This window comes from Macaca nemestrina, unplaced genomic scaffold, assembly GCF_043159975.1.
Source record: "Macaca nemestrina isolate mMacNem1 unplaced genomic scaffold, mMacNem.hap1 Scaffold_43, whole genome shotgun sequence".
NCBI classification, from domain to species: domain Eukaryota; kingdom Metazoa; phylum Chordata; class Mammalia; order Primates; family Cercopithecidae; genus Macaca; species Macaca nemestrina.
In genome coordinates, this window is record NW_027257672.1 from 143458 (window position 1) to 160160 (window position 16703).

General features: G+C 48.1%; 2 protein-coding genes across 11 annotated transcripts in view; one reads left to right on the forward strand and one right to left on the reverse strand.

The window, feature by feature from the left end:
* LOC139361333 (disco-interacting protein 2 homolog C-like) overlaps positions 1–16703 on the forward strand; it is a 205344-nt gene that overhangs the window by 125335 nt on the left and 63306 nt on the right. The gene's annotated exons all lie outside the window — the stretch shown is intronic.
* Positions 1–16703, reverse strand: part of LOC139361332 (disco-interacting protein 2 homolog C-like) — an 87827-nt gene that overhangs the window by 8008 nt on the left and 63116 nt on the right. For 3 of the 4 annotated variants that reach the window (XM_071089957.1, XM_071089955.1, XM_071089956.1), the window contains exon 4: positions 1296–1478. In XM_071089957.1, coding sequence (XP_070946058.1) covers positions 1297–1478 — 182 coding nt within the window. In that variant the 3' untranslated portion in view covers position 1296. Of the gene's footprint in view, positions 1–1295; positions 1479–2789; positions 2953–16703 lie in introns of those variants that run through there. The other variant, XM_071089958.1, reaches the window with a different exon arrangement.

The following is a 16703-nucleotide window of genomic DNA, read 5'->3' on the forward strand; positions in this document are numbered from 1 at the left end:
ACTGGCTTAAACCGACAAAATTGTCCATGATTCTTCAGTGTATCTTCTAATCTGTTGATGGAGAGAGGACAGCAAGGGTTGCTTTACTTTTTTCCTTTCACAACTCAATGGTGCTGGGACAACTGGGGTATCCACATAGAAAAGGATGGACTGGACCCTTCCTCACCCTACACGCAAAGCTCAACATGGTTCCAATGTAAGGAGCTGACTGAGACCCATTCTGTCAGTCTGCTGGGTACCATAACGGACACCACAGACCGTGCGACTTAGACAATAGCATCTTATTTCCTTTTTTCTGGAGACTGGAAGCCTGGGATCAAGGTGCGGGCAGGGTTGGATTCTCTGGGGCCTCACCCCATGCTGTGTAGACAGCTTCTTCTCTGTGTCCTCACAGGTTTCTCTTACGTGTATGCAGCACTGAGGACTGTGTCTAAATTCTCTTAAAAGAACACCAGTCATACTGGATCAGGCCCTACTTTTAAGATCTTATGGGACCTAAATTGCCAAGTTAAAGGCCCTGTATGTAAATACAGTGACATTTTGGGTTTCCGGGGTTGTGACTTTAACATGGAATCTTGGGGGAGGGGGACAGTTCAGCTCATAACACCTTTAGGGGAGAATCCTGGAGAAACTGTTAGGTTGGATTAGGCAATGTTTCCTTGGCTGAGACGTCTAAAGCTATAACAAGCAACTGAAGGGAAAAAGACGGTATCAAAATTAAAAACGTTCAATTCAGAGGATACTATTAAAGTAAAATGACAACCCACAGAACAGGATACATTATCACGATAAGGACCTGATATCAAGAATATATTCAAAAACTCTTAATAAAAATCCAATTTAAAAATGGACAAAGGATTTGAATAGACACTCTCCAAAGAAAGACATATAAATGCCTTAAAAAGCACATGAGATGTTTAGCAGAATTCGTCATCTTAGAAATGGAAATCAAAACCACCGTGAAATAACACTTCACAACCACCGTGATGGGTGGGTAAAACCCCAGTATTGGACAGTGACATGTTGGTGAATTGGGGAAAACTGAAATCTTGATATATTGCTAGTGGGAGGGGAAGTAAAATGGTGCAGTTGATTTGGAAAAGTCCGACAGTTCCTCAGAAAAGCATGAAATCACCGTACGACCCAGCAATTTCACTCCTAGCCATATGCTCAAGAAAACTGAAAACATTTTTCCAAAAAGTATGTCATGCCTGAATCTTCACAGCAGCATTATTCATAGTAGTAGAAACAGTCCAGGTGTCTGTCAACCGGTCACTCACTGAGATTCCACTCACCTTAGACGTGAAAGATGTCAGCACCGAAGGTCACACCAAAGGTCATGCACTGTACGATTCTCCTCACAACAGGTGTCCAGAATGTGCAAATCCAGAGAAAAGGAAGTTGGCTGGTGATTGCCAGGCGCTGGTAGAAGGAAGGAGCCAGGTGCTGACTCTTAATGGGTTCAAGGTTTCTTTGGCCTGTGGTGAAAAAGTCCCGGAATTACATACTAGTGGTTGATGTGCAGCTTTTAGAATACGCTAAAAAGACTGAATTGTATTCTTTAATATTGGGGCTTTTGTGCTTTGTAAATTGCTTTTCAATTTAAAAAGGAATTCAAGAAGTTATTTGGTGTTGATATGATAGTATCCAAAACAAGTTACTATGTAACTCACGTCCCCAGCGTTAAACTTCATTTTCTGAGGATCTTGAAGTGTTTGAGGCTAGGAGACACAACGATCCTATACTGTATGTTACACCCCATCTTACTGATTTCTATCTCACATAACCATATTCAGGAAAAACCGACATGTAAATGTGAGCTGAATGCTATGCAGAGGCACATTCCTCTTACCCGGATGATCTTTAGTGGTACAGTAAGAGATGAGATCATAGCAACGTTAGTTTAGTTAGTTTAATTTCCATGGCAACAGGAATTTGGCACATGGGATGAGTTAGATCTCCCTGCACAGCTCCTAACGGGGTTGCCCATTTCTGTGTGGTGTCTGTGTATATTCTCGCTGTGGAAATAAGTGATAGCACCTGCACAAACACTTGTCCGGAAGCGCACACGAAGCTGGTGAAGGCAGAGGACAGGCGAGAGGGAAGCATGGCTCAGCCCTGGCAAAGAAGACCGTTATTCCAAACGCAAAATATTCAGGAACACAATCCTTGGGAAGACTGGTGATGTCTTTAGACCTCACCACTATCGGGTTGTATCTGTGCAGCCAGTTACCAGAGCCGCAGAACGGCGTGTGTTGGTATTGGTGTCATCACTCAACGATTCTGACTTTTCCTGGTGCTGAGGATGACTGCATATGGCAGAAGCAAAGTGCTAATCTAGCACAGGTCATCATATCCAAGTTCTTTTCTATGAAGGCGGGCAGGGTTAGGAACCACCCCACCCCACCCCACTCCCCAATCCTATAAGAACTGGGATCTGATGATCTGTGCTGTCGAGAGAGGCAGGGTTAGAACACCTCATTCCTCAATCCCATTGTTGAAAATAATAGTTGGATTGGGAGGGTTTTTACTCCTAAGGTTGAAGCCGTGCATTTCTGGAGCCTGGGCTGTCAGTCATGGTGGCTGGGGAATGCTGGGGCTGCGGTTGTCTGGCTGCCGGTAGCCCTGCTGGTGGGTCCTCCCTCTTTGACACCGTTCATTTCTGAAGCTTGCTTTCCCCGGTGTTGGAAGTAGCAGCACTGGAAGAATGGCCGCCTTCCTACAGTGAAGCTCTGGCAGGAGAGGAGAAGATACGGAGCGTCTGTTCAAGGACGTGACGTTCTGGGCACCGCACCATGCGTTCTGCTTCTCAGCTGTGCCTCCTGGTTGATGTTACCATCACCTGGCATTTCCCAGGAGGTAACTCGCGAATGCCACACTGATGGAACAGTGCGGCTCGAGTCCAGGGCCGCTGGAGCACATCAGCAAGGTCAGGCTGGACGCATGTGCTTGCTGACAGGAAAATGACAGGAAATGACATGTCAGTTCAGGAAAATGACAGGAAATGTCATGTCAGTTCAGGAAAATGACAGGAAATGTCATGTCAGTTCAGGAAAATGACAGGAAATGTGTTTGCTGACAGAAAAATGACAGGAAGACGACAGGAAAGAGGCCCATGAGGAGAGGAACCAGTAGATTCAAGGCAGTTAACCGAAGGAGCGAGCCATCACAGGCTGGGAGGACACCCCAGCCACAGTGGATGTCAGCGGTGGTGGCTGGACTCGGGGTCCGTGAATGTTGCATGATCGAATGTGTTTGGTACATTCTCAGCTCCTGCCCAGGTGCCTCCCAAGCATCGGGTGTTGTGGCTCCCCACACCCTTCCCATCTGTGTGTAGCATGACCACCACCTTCCTACCGTGTGTTTGTCCTATCACGGCTGCTGTGCCTAACGGATGCTTTGCTTTCCAGCTACTTTCCTATAACCAAAGCCCTTGAACGACTTTGCGTTTCAGAGACGACAGGGTATTAGTTTTTCATGATTGCTCTGAGGATTTCCGAAAGCAAATGTAACTTACAGGATGGAAGATATTGGAGACAGTAATTATAGATGACTTTTCTCAGTTTTTTGATTGTGGTAAAGTTACACAGCACTCTATTTTTAACTGTATGGTTTTGTGGCATTAAGTGTGTTCACACTGTCGTGCTGCGATCACCGCCATCCATCTCCAGAACTTTCTGGTCTCCCCACGCTTGAAACTCGGTCTACCAAACACTAGCTCTCCTCCCGCCCCAGCTCTGGTAAGCACTACAGGTTGCTTACAAAATAAGCTTTTTCAGTAAGAGAAGGGGCAAGGAAAAGAGCTCTAAAGACTGTCTTGAGATTTGAGGAAGTGTTTTAGGTTTTGTTGTGTGGTTCCCGGTGTAAAGGAACTATTGAAGACGTGGGAAGGCGAAGGTCTGTGATCTCAGGAAGTGCTGGGCTGGGCAGCTTTCCCACTGTGACGGGGGCACTTGCCCTCAAACCTGCCTGAGATAATCGCGTGAGGATGGTGCTGCATTGTGACAGCTCTGAACTTGGTCTCCTTGAACGTTGCCAGGTACATAAGCTTTGGCGGTTACCGTCTAGTGTCTGTGGGAGACCTAGAATTTGAACATTGTTGACTTTAGGACACACTCATTTTATAACACTCTACCTGTTCTCATCAGTAGGAAATATGCTGTGTCCTTTTTTTTTTTTTTTTTTTTTGAGAGGGAGTCTCGCTCTGTCGCCCAGGCTGGGGTGCAGTGGCCGGATCTCAGCTCACTGCAAGCTCCGCCTCCTGGGTTTACGCCATTCTCCTGCCTCAGCCTCCCGAGTAGCTGGGACTACAGGCGCCCGCCACCTCGCCCGGTTAGGTTTTTTTTTTTTTTTTTTTTTTTTTTTTTTTAGTAGAGATGGGGTTTCACCGTGTTAGCCAGGATGGTCTCGATCTCCTGACCTCGTGATCCGCCCGTCGTGGCCCCCCAAAGTGCTGGGATTACAGGCTTGAGCCACCGCGCGCGGCCTTTTTTTTTTTTTTTTTTGCCTTAATATTCTGTGTTGCTGTAACAGTAGTTGCAGCGGACGCTACTTCTGGTTCATGGTCATCACCAAACACAAGCTTCAGGAAACCGTGTGAAAAATGAAGGGGAAAGTGCTTTTCTGCAAAGGGCTTTTTTGAACATCCTGTTTTTTTCTGGAATATCTGTTTTGGTGTAAAACGTTTTCATATTTAGGGATTTGTAACGTGTTTTATACTGGTTAGCTTTGAAACCCCATGTTTTTGCATGCCATGGGGCTGCTTTATCCTGTTATTCTATGATATAGCAGGTTGGCAAAACTATTGGTTATTTCACTTTAAAAACCAAAGCAGCTTACAGATTGAGTGTGATTCTTGTAAGAATTTAATTGTAAAATTGATTTGTGTTCAACAAGCTTACTGGAATGGGTAGATCCGTGGACAAAAAGATAAGAACATGTCAAGTCTCTGGGCCAGGAAGGACTTCCAAATAATACAAGTGATACACATTAATTTCTTAACAAAAGATTAGATTTAGTACATAACTGTTTAAAACCTCCATATTTTCTATTATAGCCATTCCACAGTGCCCATGGGGGTGGGCTGCAGGACTGCCTATGGAATCCAAGGTCTTTGGGCGTTGAGGTCCCTGCAATAAAATGGCATCGTGTTTGCATATGACATATGCACATCCTCCTGCAGACAGTCATGTCAGGGTTGCTCGTAACAGCTATACCATGGACATACCATGCGAGTAGTTGTTTAATGAATAATAAAGTCTGAATGCTTAGTACAAACACATTAAAAAATATGTTGATCTATGGTTGGTTGAATCCACAGGCCTGGAACCCGGGGAGAGAATACAAACTCTAGAAGCAAAACGAACAAAGCACTTGAGGTCAGCAGTGACGGGTGTGGGATCACACTGAATCTCATGTGTTTTGCTGTCTGTGTCACTGTGTCCCGTGTAAACGGGAATCATTTGTAGCTTAAGGTAAAATAGGTAACAGGAAACACTACAGAGTGGGCACGAAGGCGCGCCCCTCATTACCCCGTGTTACAGCCAAGCGTCTGCCTCCTGGGGAAGGATCTGTTCTGTGGGGAGACTAGATGTTGATGATTTCCGGATGTGTGAAGGGAAACTCCCTCCGAGAAGCGTGGCTTTGGCCGGAGCACATCAGACGAGAGTTAGCGTGGCATGGAGTTTCCACAGTGGCCCTCAGGCCTGCTGCTTCTCTCCTCTCCCCACCCCTGGCCCTGACTCTTACCAAGGGAGGCAAGTTCAGCTCCAGCTGAGCCCCGCACAGGGCTGTGGGTCTCTAGGGCAGGTGCCCACCTTCGCCTGAACAGGCTGTGTCAGAGGAGGGTCTGGCTGTACTTGAGCTGTGAGAGATGCTCTCAGAGATCCAGCATCCTGAAAACCCAGGTGCTGAAGGTTCCTCCTCTTCCACCATCCTGCGGGGAAGGGGGTCTTATCCTGCTTCCCCTCAACCCGAGCTGACTTCTTGTCTGTTCTGTACACCTAGGTTTTCAGAACAGTTTTGTTAATCATCTAGCAGACAAACAACCATAAGGTGACAGCCTGGGAGGGTAGACGGCGCTGGAAGGTAGTTTCCTGAATAACAGCGTTCAGTTTCCTGTTTTGCCATCATTTGACCCAAGGCCCCAAGATAATTGAAATATTGTCAGCCAAACACCGATTTTTTATCTGAGTTTTTTTTTTTTTCTTTTTAAGTTATGGGTGCAAACTTATAACCAGGGACCTGACAAAAGAGAAGGATTTATTTGCAAAGTGAATGTCGGGGATGGTTGGCATTTGCCAACTCTGACTAGCAGGGACCCAGGCTGCTTCGGTTCTGCCGCCCGACTCCTGACCCTCCAGCTCCTGCCCCTGTTCCCACCAGCAGGAAGAGGAGCGGGAAGGTGCCTTTTCCCCTTTAAGGGGGTGAGGTGAGAGTTGCACCTGCCACTTAGCTAGTCCCTGGGGTGATTCTCCAGCATGGGTGGGAGTTGGGTTTGGAGGCCTGAGCCCCGTGAAGCTGGGGTTGCTGTTCCCTGAGCAGCAGGAAACTGGACTCTGGGAAGTGGGGTCAGAGGGTAGCATCCGCAGGAGGGGCCTCTCGTCCCATTTGACATCTTCACTGCAAAAGGGGGTGTGGGCTTCATGGTCCATTGACAAATAGAACGTTACTTTTTTTTTTTTTTTGAAGCACATAGAACCCTAATTCCTTTGGCTTTTACTAAAGTGGCATTTTGTAATTCCACATGATTTCATTGATATACTCGCAGGAGAGAATGCTTCCTGTAAACCAGAAGGATCTCTGCGACAGTCCTTGATCCATAGAGAGTTCATTTTCCCAAGGTTATAGACACAGCCTTAGGAGGGGTTGAGGACACACTGCGGCAGCTTCAGGAGGTCCTGAACATGTGTCCAAGGTGTTTGGGGCACAACTTGGTCTTACACATTTTAGGGAGACGTGAGACATCAATACATGTGAGACGTACGTTGGTTCAGTCTAGAAAGGATGGACGGCTCGAAGCGGGGAGGGATTTCCAGGTCACAGGTAGATCAGACAAATGCATTTCTGGTGCATCTTTCCAGAGGAAGCAGTCAGATCCGCATTTATCTCCGTGTGCAGATGGTGACTTTGAGTTCTGTCCTCTGTCCATGAGGAATTTCCTTGTGGATCGGTTGTGAGGGAGGTACGTGGCTTTTCCCTCCACCCCCAGTAGCTGTCTCTGTTAGGAAGAGCATGGGAGGCAGGTTTGCTCTAAGCTCTTCCTCACCTTGATGTCCCTTTAGCGTAGTGATTTTGGGGTCCTGAGATGTATTTTCAACTTCATGTTTCTGAACACACTGGCACTCTAAACAGTGTTGTAGGAGGCATCTAACTTACTTAGAAGAAGAAGAATATTTGGAAACACTTGAGCACCTTCGTCCTTGAGAGAACCAAGCCTTTGTTTAGTTTGCTTTGCCCTGAGGCTGTTACGCTGTCCCGGGCTGTGCGGCCTTAGAAAGCTGTGCCCCTGTGAGCTACTGCCTGTGGAATCTGGTGACTTTGAAGTTAATCCAGCAGCTACATATTTTGGAAAGCAGATTCCCTCTTAAAGTGTTGGTGATTATGATTCTAGCACTAGAATTTCAGTGTGTATTTTCCACCCTTCTTACTTTGTCTCCTCATACACTGAGATGCTGCTGCATTTGCCCTTAGGCTTCACGGAGGGAGGGTCAGTTCTGACCCTTTCTTAGATATTGACCTTGAACGGACAGAATCGAGATTCAGGAAAACTCTCGAGCTGTGAGAGTGTGCTGATATCTATGTAAGTGGGGTTCATGTGTCAAACTCAGGTTTAAGAAAAACCAATTCTAGGCTGGGCATAGTGGCTCACACCTGTCATCCCAGCACCTTGGGAGGCTGAGTTGGGCAGTTCACTTTTGAGCCCAGGAATTCAAGACCAGCCTGGGCAACATAGCAAGACCCTGACTCTACAAAAAATTAAATAGGACAGGTGATGTACACCTGTGGTCCCAGCTACTCGGGAAGCTAAGGCTGGAGGATGACCCAAGCCTGGCAGGTTGAGGCTGCAGTGAACCATGATAGCACCACTGTACTTATGGTGCACTGTGCCTGAGTGACAGAAGAACAACCACCCCCCCACACACAAAATATCAATTAATGCAGTGGCCAGTTCTGCTGGGACCACCTGTTAAGACTACTCTGGGTCTCATGGTTTGAGAAGCGTCTGTCCGGGGTCGAGAGGGAGTAGCTTGAGGGCCTAGAAGCCAGTTCTTGTGGTTGAGCGTGATTGCGGGTGTGGAGTTGGGGGCAGGGCTCTCCACGGCATGAGTGGGTAAATGGATAGGCTTCCAGGACGAGCCCCTGTGACTTTGCCTGGTTTACATCCGTCCAATACAAATCCACAGGCTCTTACTCTAGAAGCTTCTGCAGGGCCTGATGGACTGGCCTGGGGACAGAGGGTGCCCTCAGAGCCTCATGGTGCCGTCTGGTTTAGGAAGAGCGCTTAGTCACCTAGATCTAGGATTTATGGCACTACAAGGGGACTCGTCACACTCGGAGCAGCATCCATCTGCATTCTAGACTTGGTTCTAGGCAAAGTATTTTGGAGCCTGTTGGTACCCTGTGTTCTGTTTATGTGTAAAACAAGTTAGAGTTATAACTAGTTAAAACCTATTTTTAAAATTTTGTCACAGAATATGGCAGTTGTGGTGGAGCCTGGCCAGAGACCCCCACACTCAGACGCTGTTGCTTGCTGGAGTTGCAGGCGTTGCCTGCATCGGCTGCCCCTCCCGGCGTGTCTGTGTTCTTGACACGGGCGCCCATCGAGGCTCGGCCTGTGAGAATCGTGCCACCGTTTGTCTCCGTGTTCCTCTGAGGTTCCGCAGACTTCACGGTCCCGTGGAAGAGCGTACGGTATCTGCTTGCATCCTGATTTCCCCAAACCCCAGGACAGACCAAGAGTTCCTTACACACAACTGCAGAGGGCCCCGTGGCGTGGATTTGCAGAGACACAGCCTTTCCCCAGCTTGGCCTTCGTCTCCAGAGTTGGCTTTAGGGTGATAGAAGCTTCCTTCAGACTGGGGGGCCTTGAAGCTTTGGTGCTAGGAATTCGGTGACCAGCACGGATGATACCCCGTTTCTCTGCATTTGTAGCAATAGTTGTTAACACGACCACGAGATGTACAGAGGAAGGAAAAAGGAGGTTTTATTTTCAGAGTAACACTCTGTGCTTTGGGAAATGTGGTCTTGGGGGAGCTGTAAGCACACGCCCCTCAGGAGGGGAGGAGGCCGCGGCATTACACGTTCCGGGCTTTGTTGGCTGTGTGTGTTCATCGGGCTCAAGGAATGTCTGAACGTTTACAGGGAAAGTGGGGTTTGTTCATCCGGTTCGTACAATGTCTGAACACTTACAGGGAAAGTCTAGCACACATGCAGTGAGTTAACCTGTAACATCCATGTTCGCCTTGGGGCAAGTGTAACATTTGAAATGAGGTGGACTGGGCGTGTCATGTACAAAGGTGAGCTGTTGGGCGCAGACGTTTATGCGCAGCATCAGTCACAGCCAGGACTGGCTCAGGGTCTGCAGCCTGTGGCAGGAAAGGACACTCATGAGGCCATTCTGTCCAGTCGGGGCTGCCGGCAGGGTCCCAGGGTGGGGCTGTCTGGTCGACCGGCATCTGGAGTCCACCCAGGTCCAGTGGGCAGCGTTCCTCTAAACCAGGCTTCTGATTGTGGAGGAGATTTCATGCTGGTTAACACACTGTACAGGAGTAATGTTGTGGGGCTTTGGGGTCCACCTTCCCTATGATGCCGGTTACATTTCTCTCCGGACCTCACAGCCACAGAGATTGCACCTCGTCTGACAGCAGGGGGTGCCATGTTGACATAGTAATTTATTGTATTAACCTTTTTATTACTATTTTAATAACTTTTTTTTTTCTTTTTAAAGAGATAGGGTATTGCTGTGTTACTCAAGCCAGTCTTGAACTCCTGGCCTCAAGCAATCCTCCCACCTCGGCCTCCCAAAGTGCTGGGCTTATAGACGTGAGCCAGTGCGCCCAGCCTACAGCCACGTTTTTAAAACTCAGCAGTTTAAAAATCCTATTCCTTTTACCCCCTCAAGCAGGCTGGTTGGCCTTGTGCAAACTGGGGTGTCACGATCTTAGCCCCCCTTTTATTTTTCCCTTTGGCTTCAAATTCTGATGAGAACAGCAGTTACAAAATGGGCTTTAGGTGATCCTTCCGTTACTAAAGCCAGAATTCTCACCAGTTAGAGGTGTCTGTCCCCAGGATTCCAGAAAGCTGTTTTGAATCAAGCCCGTAGCAAATAAGTAAGGAACTAAACTCTTGGTCCTCTGCTTAGTACCAGGGGAATGGGTTAGTTGCTGATACCCTTTGATCTGTGCTCACGTGCTGCATCTCATCACGGGAAGCAGAGTCGCCCTGTGGAATAAAGCCCGGCTCAAGGTGGCGCGTCGAGACGCTTGGGGCTGTCAGTCCCTTATACAGCGGCAGACTTGGAGACTCAGTATCGCGTGCAGAGCCCAGGCAACCGGAGGGCATCCACCTTAGAGACCACATGGACGGTCGGCAAGGTGGATGTCCGGGCATATGGCCTTGACAGGGCCCACTGCGAGGTGAATTAGGAATTCGTTAGCAAAGAAATCAAACTCGCCTTTGGGTCCCAGCTGCTTGGAAGGCTGAGGCGGGAGGATTGCTTGAGGCAGAAGGTCAAGGCCGCGATGAGCCATGATTGTAATACTGCACTCCGGCCTGGGTGACATAGCGAGACTCCAAGTCAAAAAAAAAAAAAAAACACAAAAAAACCCCTCAAACCTTACTCTTCATAGCAAGAGGGAGAATTTATCCAAGTAACTGAAACAAAATCTTAGATGATGTAATTTCAGTGGCTAAGTGAGCTGTCCAGCCCACGTGGCTGGCTCACAGCGCAACAGAGCCAGGTGCTGCTGCAACTGCCCCCCAACCCCGATCGCTTGTGAACATTTTCTGTTTTCCCATATCTCCCTTTTGGATACGTAGCTCGCTACTTTATAGCTAAGCATCAGTAAAACAGGTTGTCTATTTTGAAAAGTAACTATTTTGTCTTTTAAGGACAGAAAATGAAGCAGGTGACAATAGCATGGCAACCTGGTGAATAGATTTAGAGGAATATTTAATACTTGGCACCACTCTGATCCCTTCTTCTCTCATGCTTAGTTACAGCTACCGCCTCCTAGGACAGAACACTTTGAGCTCTGTGAGTAGGAATTAAACATGTTCTAAATCAGAAGTTTTAGTTAAGCAGTATTTTATGTGAATGCCCAGATCCTAAGTGTTCACTGTGCTGGTGTGTGGTGTTGAAGAAGGAACGAGGGCTTGGGGCTGCGTTTATGGTGCAGCGTCCGGGTTCCCATATGTGAGATGAGGGCCATGAGACACGGCCTGGAAGGTTCAGACTGTGGGATTGAATGGATCTACCCACTCCTGGAAAGCCTCAAGTCTAACTTGACTTGGGCTGGTTTTAGGGAGATGCTGGCAGCGCTGTCCTCACAGGTTACTGGGAGGGGCTCTGGCACCATCACCGTCAGGTGTCTCATGATCAGTCCAGCTTGCTCATCTCAGAAGCTGCTGGTCGTATTCTCGTTCCTGTTGTTTGTTGCGTGTTATTTAGGGTTCTGTTCATGTGGGGACCTAGGAAGTTTCACAGTGAGAGGAGAGCCGCTGAGCCACCTTCCTGCCTGGACTCCAGCCCCACGGAGGACCGTAACTGCTTGAGGTTGGCTTCTGCCCCCGGCCTCACCTGTGGAGGCATTGATGCAGTGGTACTTTCTAAGCTCCTGGGGCACACAGTGCTGTTGTGTGGATCCACAGGCCACTGTGGCGTCCAAGCACGTGCTCCTGGAGGAGAGGACTCTGCGGGCACTGATAGTGGGAGCTGGCTGAGAGTCCAGCGAGTGAGACTCCCTGTGACGTGCACAGCTGCCACCTGCACAGCCCCTCCTGACGCCAAGATGGTCGTGCGATAAATGCACAAAGCGTGTCTCCAGCAAAAAGCCGCCGAGTGTCCACATCCAGCATATCCACCACGGTGGCTTTTAGGTGTTAATACGATGAATGTGAGCAGCAGGTGGTCTGCGTCGAGTGTGACTGTGCCACTGCAGTTTTGTTCTCATGTCTTGATGAGCATGAACGGTTCCTGACGAGGGTAGGTAACGATGCTGTGACCTGAGACTGCAGTATTGTAGCTTGAGGAACCAAGGAGTTCTCTCTTGCAAACCCATCAAGGAGGATGTTCCAGGCTGGTGACTGCTCCATGAGGTATTCAGGGATCCAGGTTTCTTCCCGACCCCTGCTCTGCGTTCCCAGGGTCACGGCTGTCCTTGCCGTGGTTGGGAATGGATGATTACCATGCTGGCGGGGAGGCTTAAGGTGAGAGTGGCAGTGATTTACCTAATCTACATAATGACAGGGAGCCTGGAAGTAAATTGTAGCCATGGCCTGGAGGATGGATGATGGATGTTGGTGAACGACTGGCTGCACTCACCGCAGCTGGCCCAGGAATGGGGAAGGATGGCTGAGTATGCCATTCAACGGTACCTGGTTCTTTCAGATTTGACTTCCTTATGGATTTTCTGCTGTAAAGAGGAGAGAGCCTGTGGTTCTAGGCCAAGCATCTCACTCATCTCATAACATCTTGTATCCCTCAGCCAACATTTATGTCAAGTTTTAGAAGTCCTATCAAACTGGCAAGCATTTCTCAATTTGGTTTAACCATTGGATTTTATATCTGTGTCTGCATCTCTATTTTACATCTATGTGGTTATTTGACACTCTGTAGTACCTTTGTAATAGGTTCTATTTGGTGGAAGTTACTTTCAACAAACCCTTGCTGCTACTTGAATTTTCAAGGTTGCAAGCAGAAAGGAGAGAATAAAAACCACATCTTCTCTAATTTTAAAATTTGTTGTTTCTCAAATCACACCAGAAGTACAGATATTACAAATTACAAAAGCAGCCAGAATCAAGGTTAAGAGATTTCTGGGTGATTCTGGCTAATCAGCAGTATTTGCTGAGGTGTGTGCAGCAGAGCAAAATGCCAAGAAGCCCGGGACGGGGGAGAGTTGGGAGGCCAGGCTGTGACTTCAGAGGTGCTGTTGCCTCAGGAAGAGGAGCTAGATGTCGAGAGGATAAATGGCCACAGGTGTGACCACCGCCATTCTTGCCGAGGTACAGAGGCCTTTGTACAGGGGCCTTTGTGAGCTGAGTTAAAAATCGAAATTGAGAGAGTGCAATGCATTCTTAGTTTTTAAAATAAAATGCTAATAGAGAACGTTTTGTTTGTAAGAATGTAAAATGTTACATCTTTGTTTAGAATTTAAGAATAATAATTTGCTTCTGAGATCTTTGTGACTGAGATTTGAAATCTTAAGTATGGTTTTTTCTTCCATGTTTTATACATATGCACGTATACACATATATGTAAGGTATATAAAAGGAAAATAAGCGTGTCTGTATTCACATTTATATACACTTCCATAATGTGTATACTTCCAGTCACACATAGGTCTAAGAGACTATGACTTGACTTGATAACCATGAGAGGGTAATCGCGCCTCCCGCGTTCCAGGCCTCACACAGACCGTGCCAGGTTTTGGAAGCAGGAGTTTGTCTGCAGCCACTTCGGGAAGCATGTGGTTGCCAGGATTGCCTAGAGCTCCAGGCTGTCTCCAGTTCCAGCCTCCCTGGGGTAGAAGCTGCCCTACCAGGGGCCTGGACATGGACGTTAGGGCCTGGAGCCAGGGACCGCTCCTGAAGCGGGGGGCTCCCCTCACGGCTGGGCATGAGAACCGAGGATAGGAGGCGGAACCAGCCTAGGGCCAGTGCACGGCCTCCCTGAAGTGCTTGCGGGAAGCCCCAGCTGCATTTTGCTGACCCCATAGACAGCACCTCACTCTGTGAGATCCCCCTGGCCCACCTGTCAGGTTCCTAAAATGATGAAGGTTTCCAAAGCTGTGAATTTTTAGGTCTAGGCTAAAAAGTCCTGGGACAGACTCACAGGGTTCTTTATGTAGAAATGATGAGTGTGCTGGTGACTCAGAGCAGGCACTGTACCCTCACTCCAGGGTCCTTCGTGCCAGGTGGAAACGAGCGTGTGGGTCACCCAGAGTCCCTGCATCCTCACTCCAGTCACTGCTCTTTGGTTTCTTAATTAAAAGCCTAAAAGCCTTGATAATGAAAATGCATTCTCCCCAGAGAGTCGAGTTTCCGGTTATGGAGGCTCACCTGTAAATGCCGTGCCAGGTCAAATATGCTGAGATCTGGGCCAGGTCCTGCTTCCTGCCCACGGCCAAAGCAGGTACTTCATTTGGGATGTGACCCAGGGGGATATCTGAGAGGCCTGCCGGTCCCCGAGGGATGAATCCGCTGGCCTTCACACTCTGCTCCGGCCTCCATCAGCTCCTTTCTACCTGCAAACGGCCTGCTTTGACGTTGCCATCATTGGAGATATGTTAGGGACTCAGTATGGGTTGACACCCATAGGACCAGCAGATGGTGGAAAGGTGGGAACCAGGGCTGGGAGGGTGGTGACCACGGCCAAACTGAGAACAGTGGTGGGCTGGGAGGTCCATCTTCTGTCTAAAGTGTTTTTCAAACTAAAAAACATAGTGTCTCAGGAGCATGAGAGGGCAGGCCACAGACGGGGAGAACGCATCTGTAAAAGACTCATCTGAGAAAGGCTGTTATCCAAACCGTGCAAGGAACTCTCAAAACTCAACAAGAAAATGAACAACCTGATTAAAAATGGACCAAAGACCTGGACAGATACCCCAACAAAGAAGATACACAGATGGCAAATCTACACGTGGAAACATGGCCCGCGTCTTATGTCATAGGGCGAGGCGTTACTGTGCACCCATCGGCCTGGCCAAAACCCGAACTCCGACACCGCCGCGTGCTGGTGGGTGTGTAGGCATCAGGACCCTCACTCATCACTGGAGGAAGTGGGGCAGCTGCTGTAGGAGGCAGCGTGGCGGTTTTCCGTGGAACTAAGCTCTCCGACCACAGGAGCAATCACAGTCCTGGACGTTTACTCGGAGGAGCTGAAAGTTACTTCCATGCGGAAATGTGCACACAGACGTTGACAGCAGCTTTATAATTGCCAAAACTAGAAAGCAACCAAGATGCCCTTCAGCAGGTGAATGGATAAACTGTGGTATGTCAGATACTGGGATATTATTCAGCGCTAAAAAGAACTGGACCCCTAAGCCATGAAGACAAGGAAGGATCTTAAGCGCATGTTGCTAAGTGAAACTCCAATCTGGAAAGGCTGCCTGCTGTCTGAGTCCAACCACAGCACAGTCTGGAAAAGGCAAAGCTGTGGAGACAGTCAAACAATCAGTGGCTGCCAGGGGTTGGGGAAGGGAGAAATGAATGGTAGGAGCATAGGGGATATGGAAGGTGGGAAACAACTCCAGGTGGGGCTTTCATGGGGGATCCATGCCGTTCCACGTCTGTGAAACCCACAGAGTGAGCAGCAGCAGGCCGAGTCCTCGTGTGAGCTGTGGACTGTGGGTGGTGGTTCCGTGTTGATGCGGGTCTGTCGTCATACAGACATGCTGGTCTCATGAGGGCAGGAGAATGATGGAGGCTGTGCCTGTGCTGGGAAAGGAGATAGGTGAGGACTCTCTGTACTTTCCTCTTGATTTTGCTATGAACCAAAAACTGCTTTTAAAAACGTCTATTGAAAAGACAAAAGAGTGCTGGCCAGACAACATCTGTGTGAGGGTGTGGCCTGTGTTCTACATTCAGAATTTCCGTTAGAATACACACATCTAAATTTTTCAAAGTTAAACCTTTGCATTAAGTAACTCACTACAAAGTTACAGTATCAGCTTGAGAGCTGCCAGGATGGCCAGGATCCTGTATCCTGACAGGCTTCTCTCCTTACAGGTGCAGTTGACGTCCATGGCCACATCCCAGTAAGCGGCAGGGCTGGAATCAGGAGTCAGGCTTTGCGGGACAGAGAGGAAGTGAGATCTGCAAGCACGTGGCTGAGGGCCGGCAGGGGGTAGCCCATGGCAGGGGGCCGGCAGGGATGACTTTTTGATCAGTTTTCCTTATCGCTGAGGCCTTCCTAGACTTGGGGAGTTGGAGTCCCCACTCTCGGGTGCCTCAGAAACCAAAGGCTGCTCGTAATCCTCAAGTTCCAGATGCCTCAGGGGAGGTACCTGGGTTGTTGGGTACAGTTCCGTTATTTGCTGCTTGGTGGGATTTGCCCGCAGGATTTCTGGTTGTTTTTAAGAGCTGATGTTTGAGCTGCTTAAAATCACATATGGATGTCGATTTACCTATAAAAGTTAAGAATAGAATTTTAGTTCAAAGAGTTGTGAAAATGCTCAAGGTCATGTACTAATGTATACATTACATTTGTGGAAATATCTAAAAGTCCAGGATTTATATTAAACAATTCTCTTGATTTTTGTAATATCTACCTGTCATTTTTCCATTTGATTAATAGATGTCAGAGGGCTTAAATTTTGAGTGCCTGAATTCACTGAAATTAAAACTTCTTACATCAAATGTAATTGAACTGAATGTAGCCAACAGTGCATGCTTTTATAAGTACTGATTAAAATATATATAAAAACACATATCCATGAACATGCAGGTGTGGGCAACATATTAAACCATGGAAGTAGAAT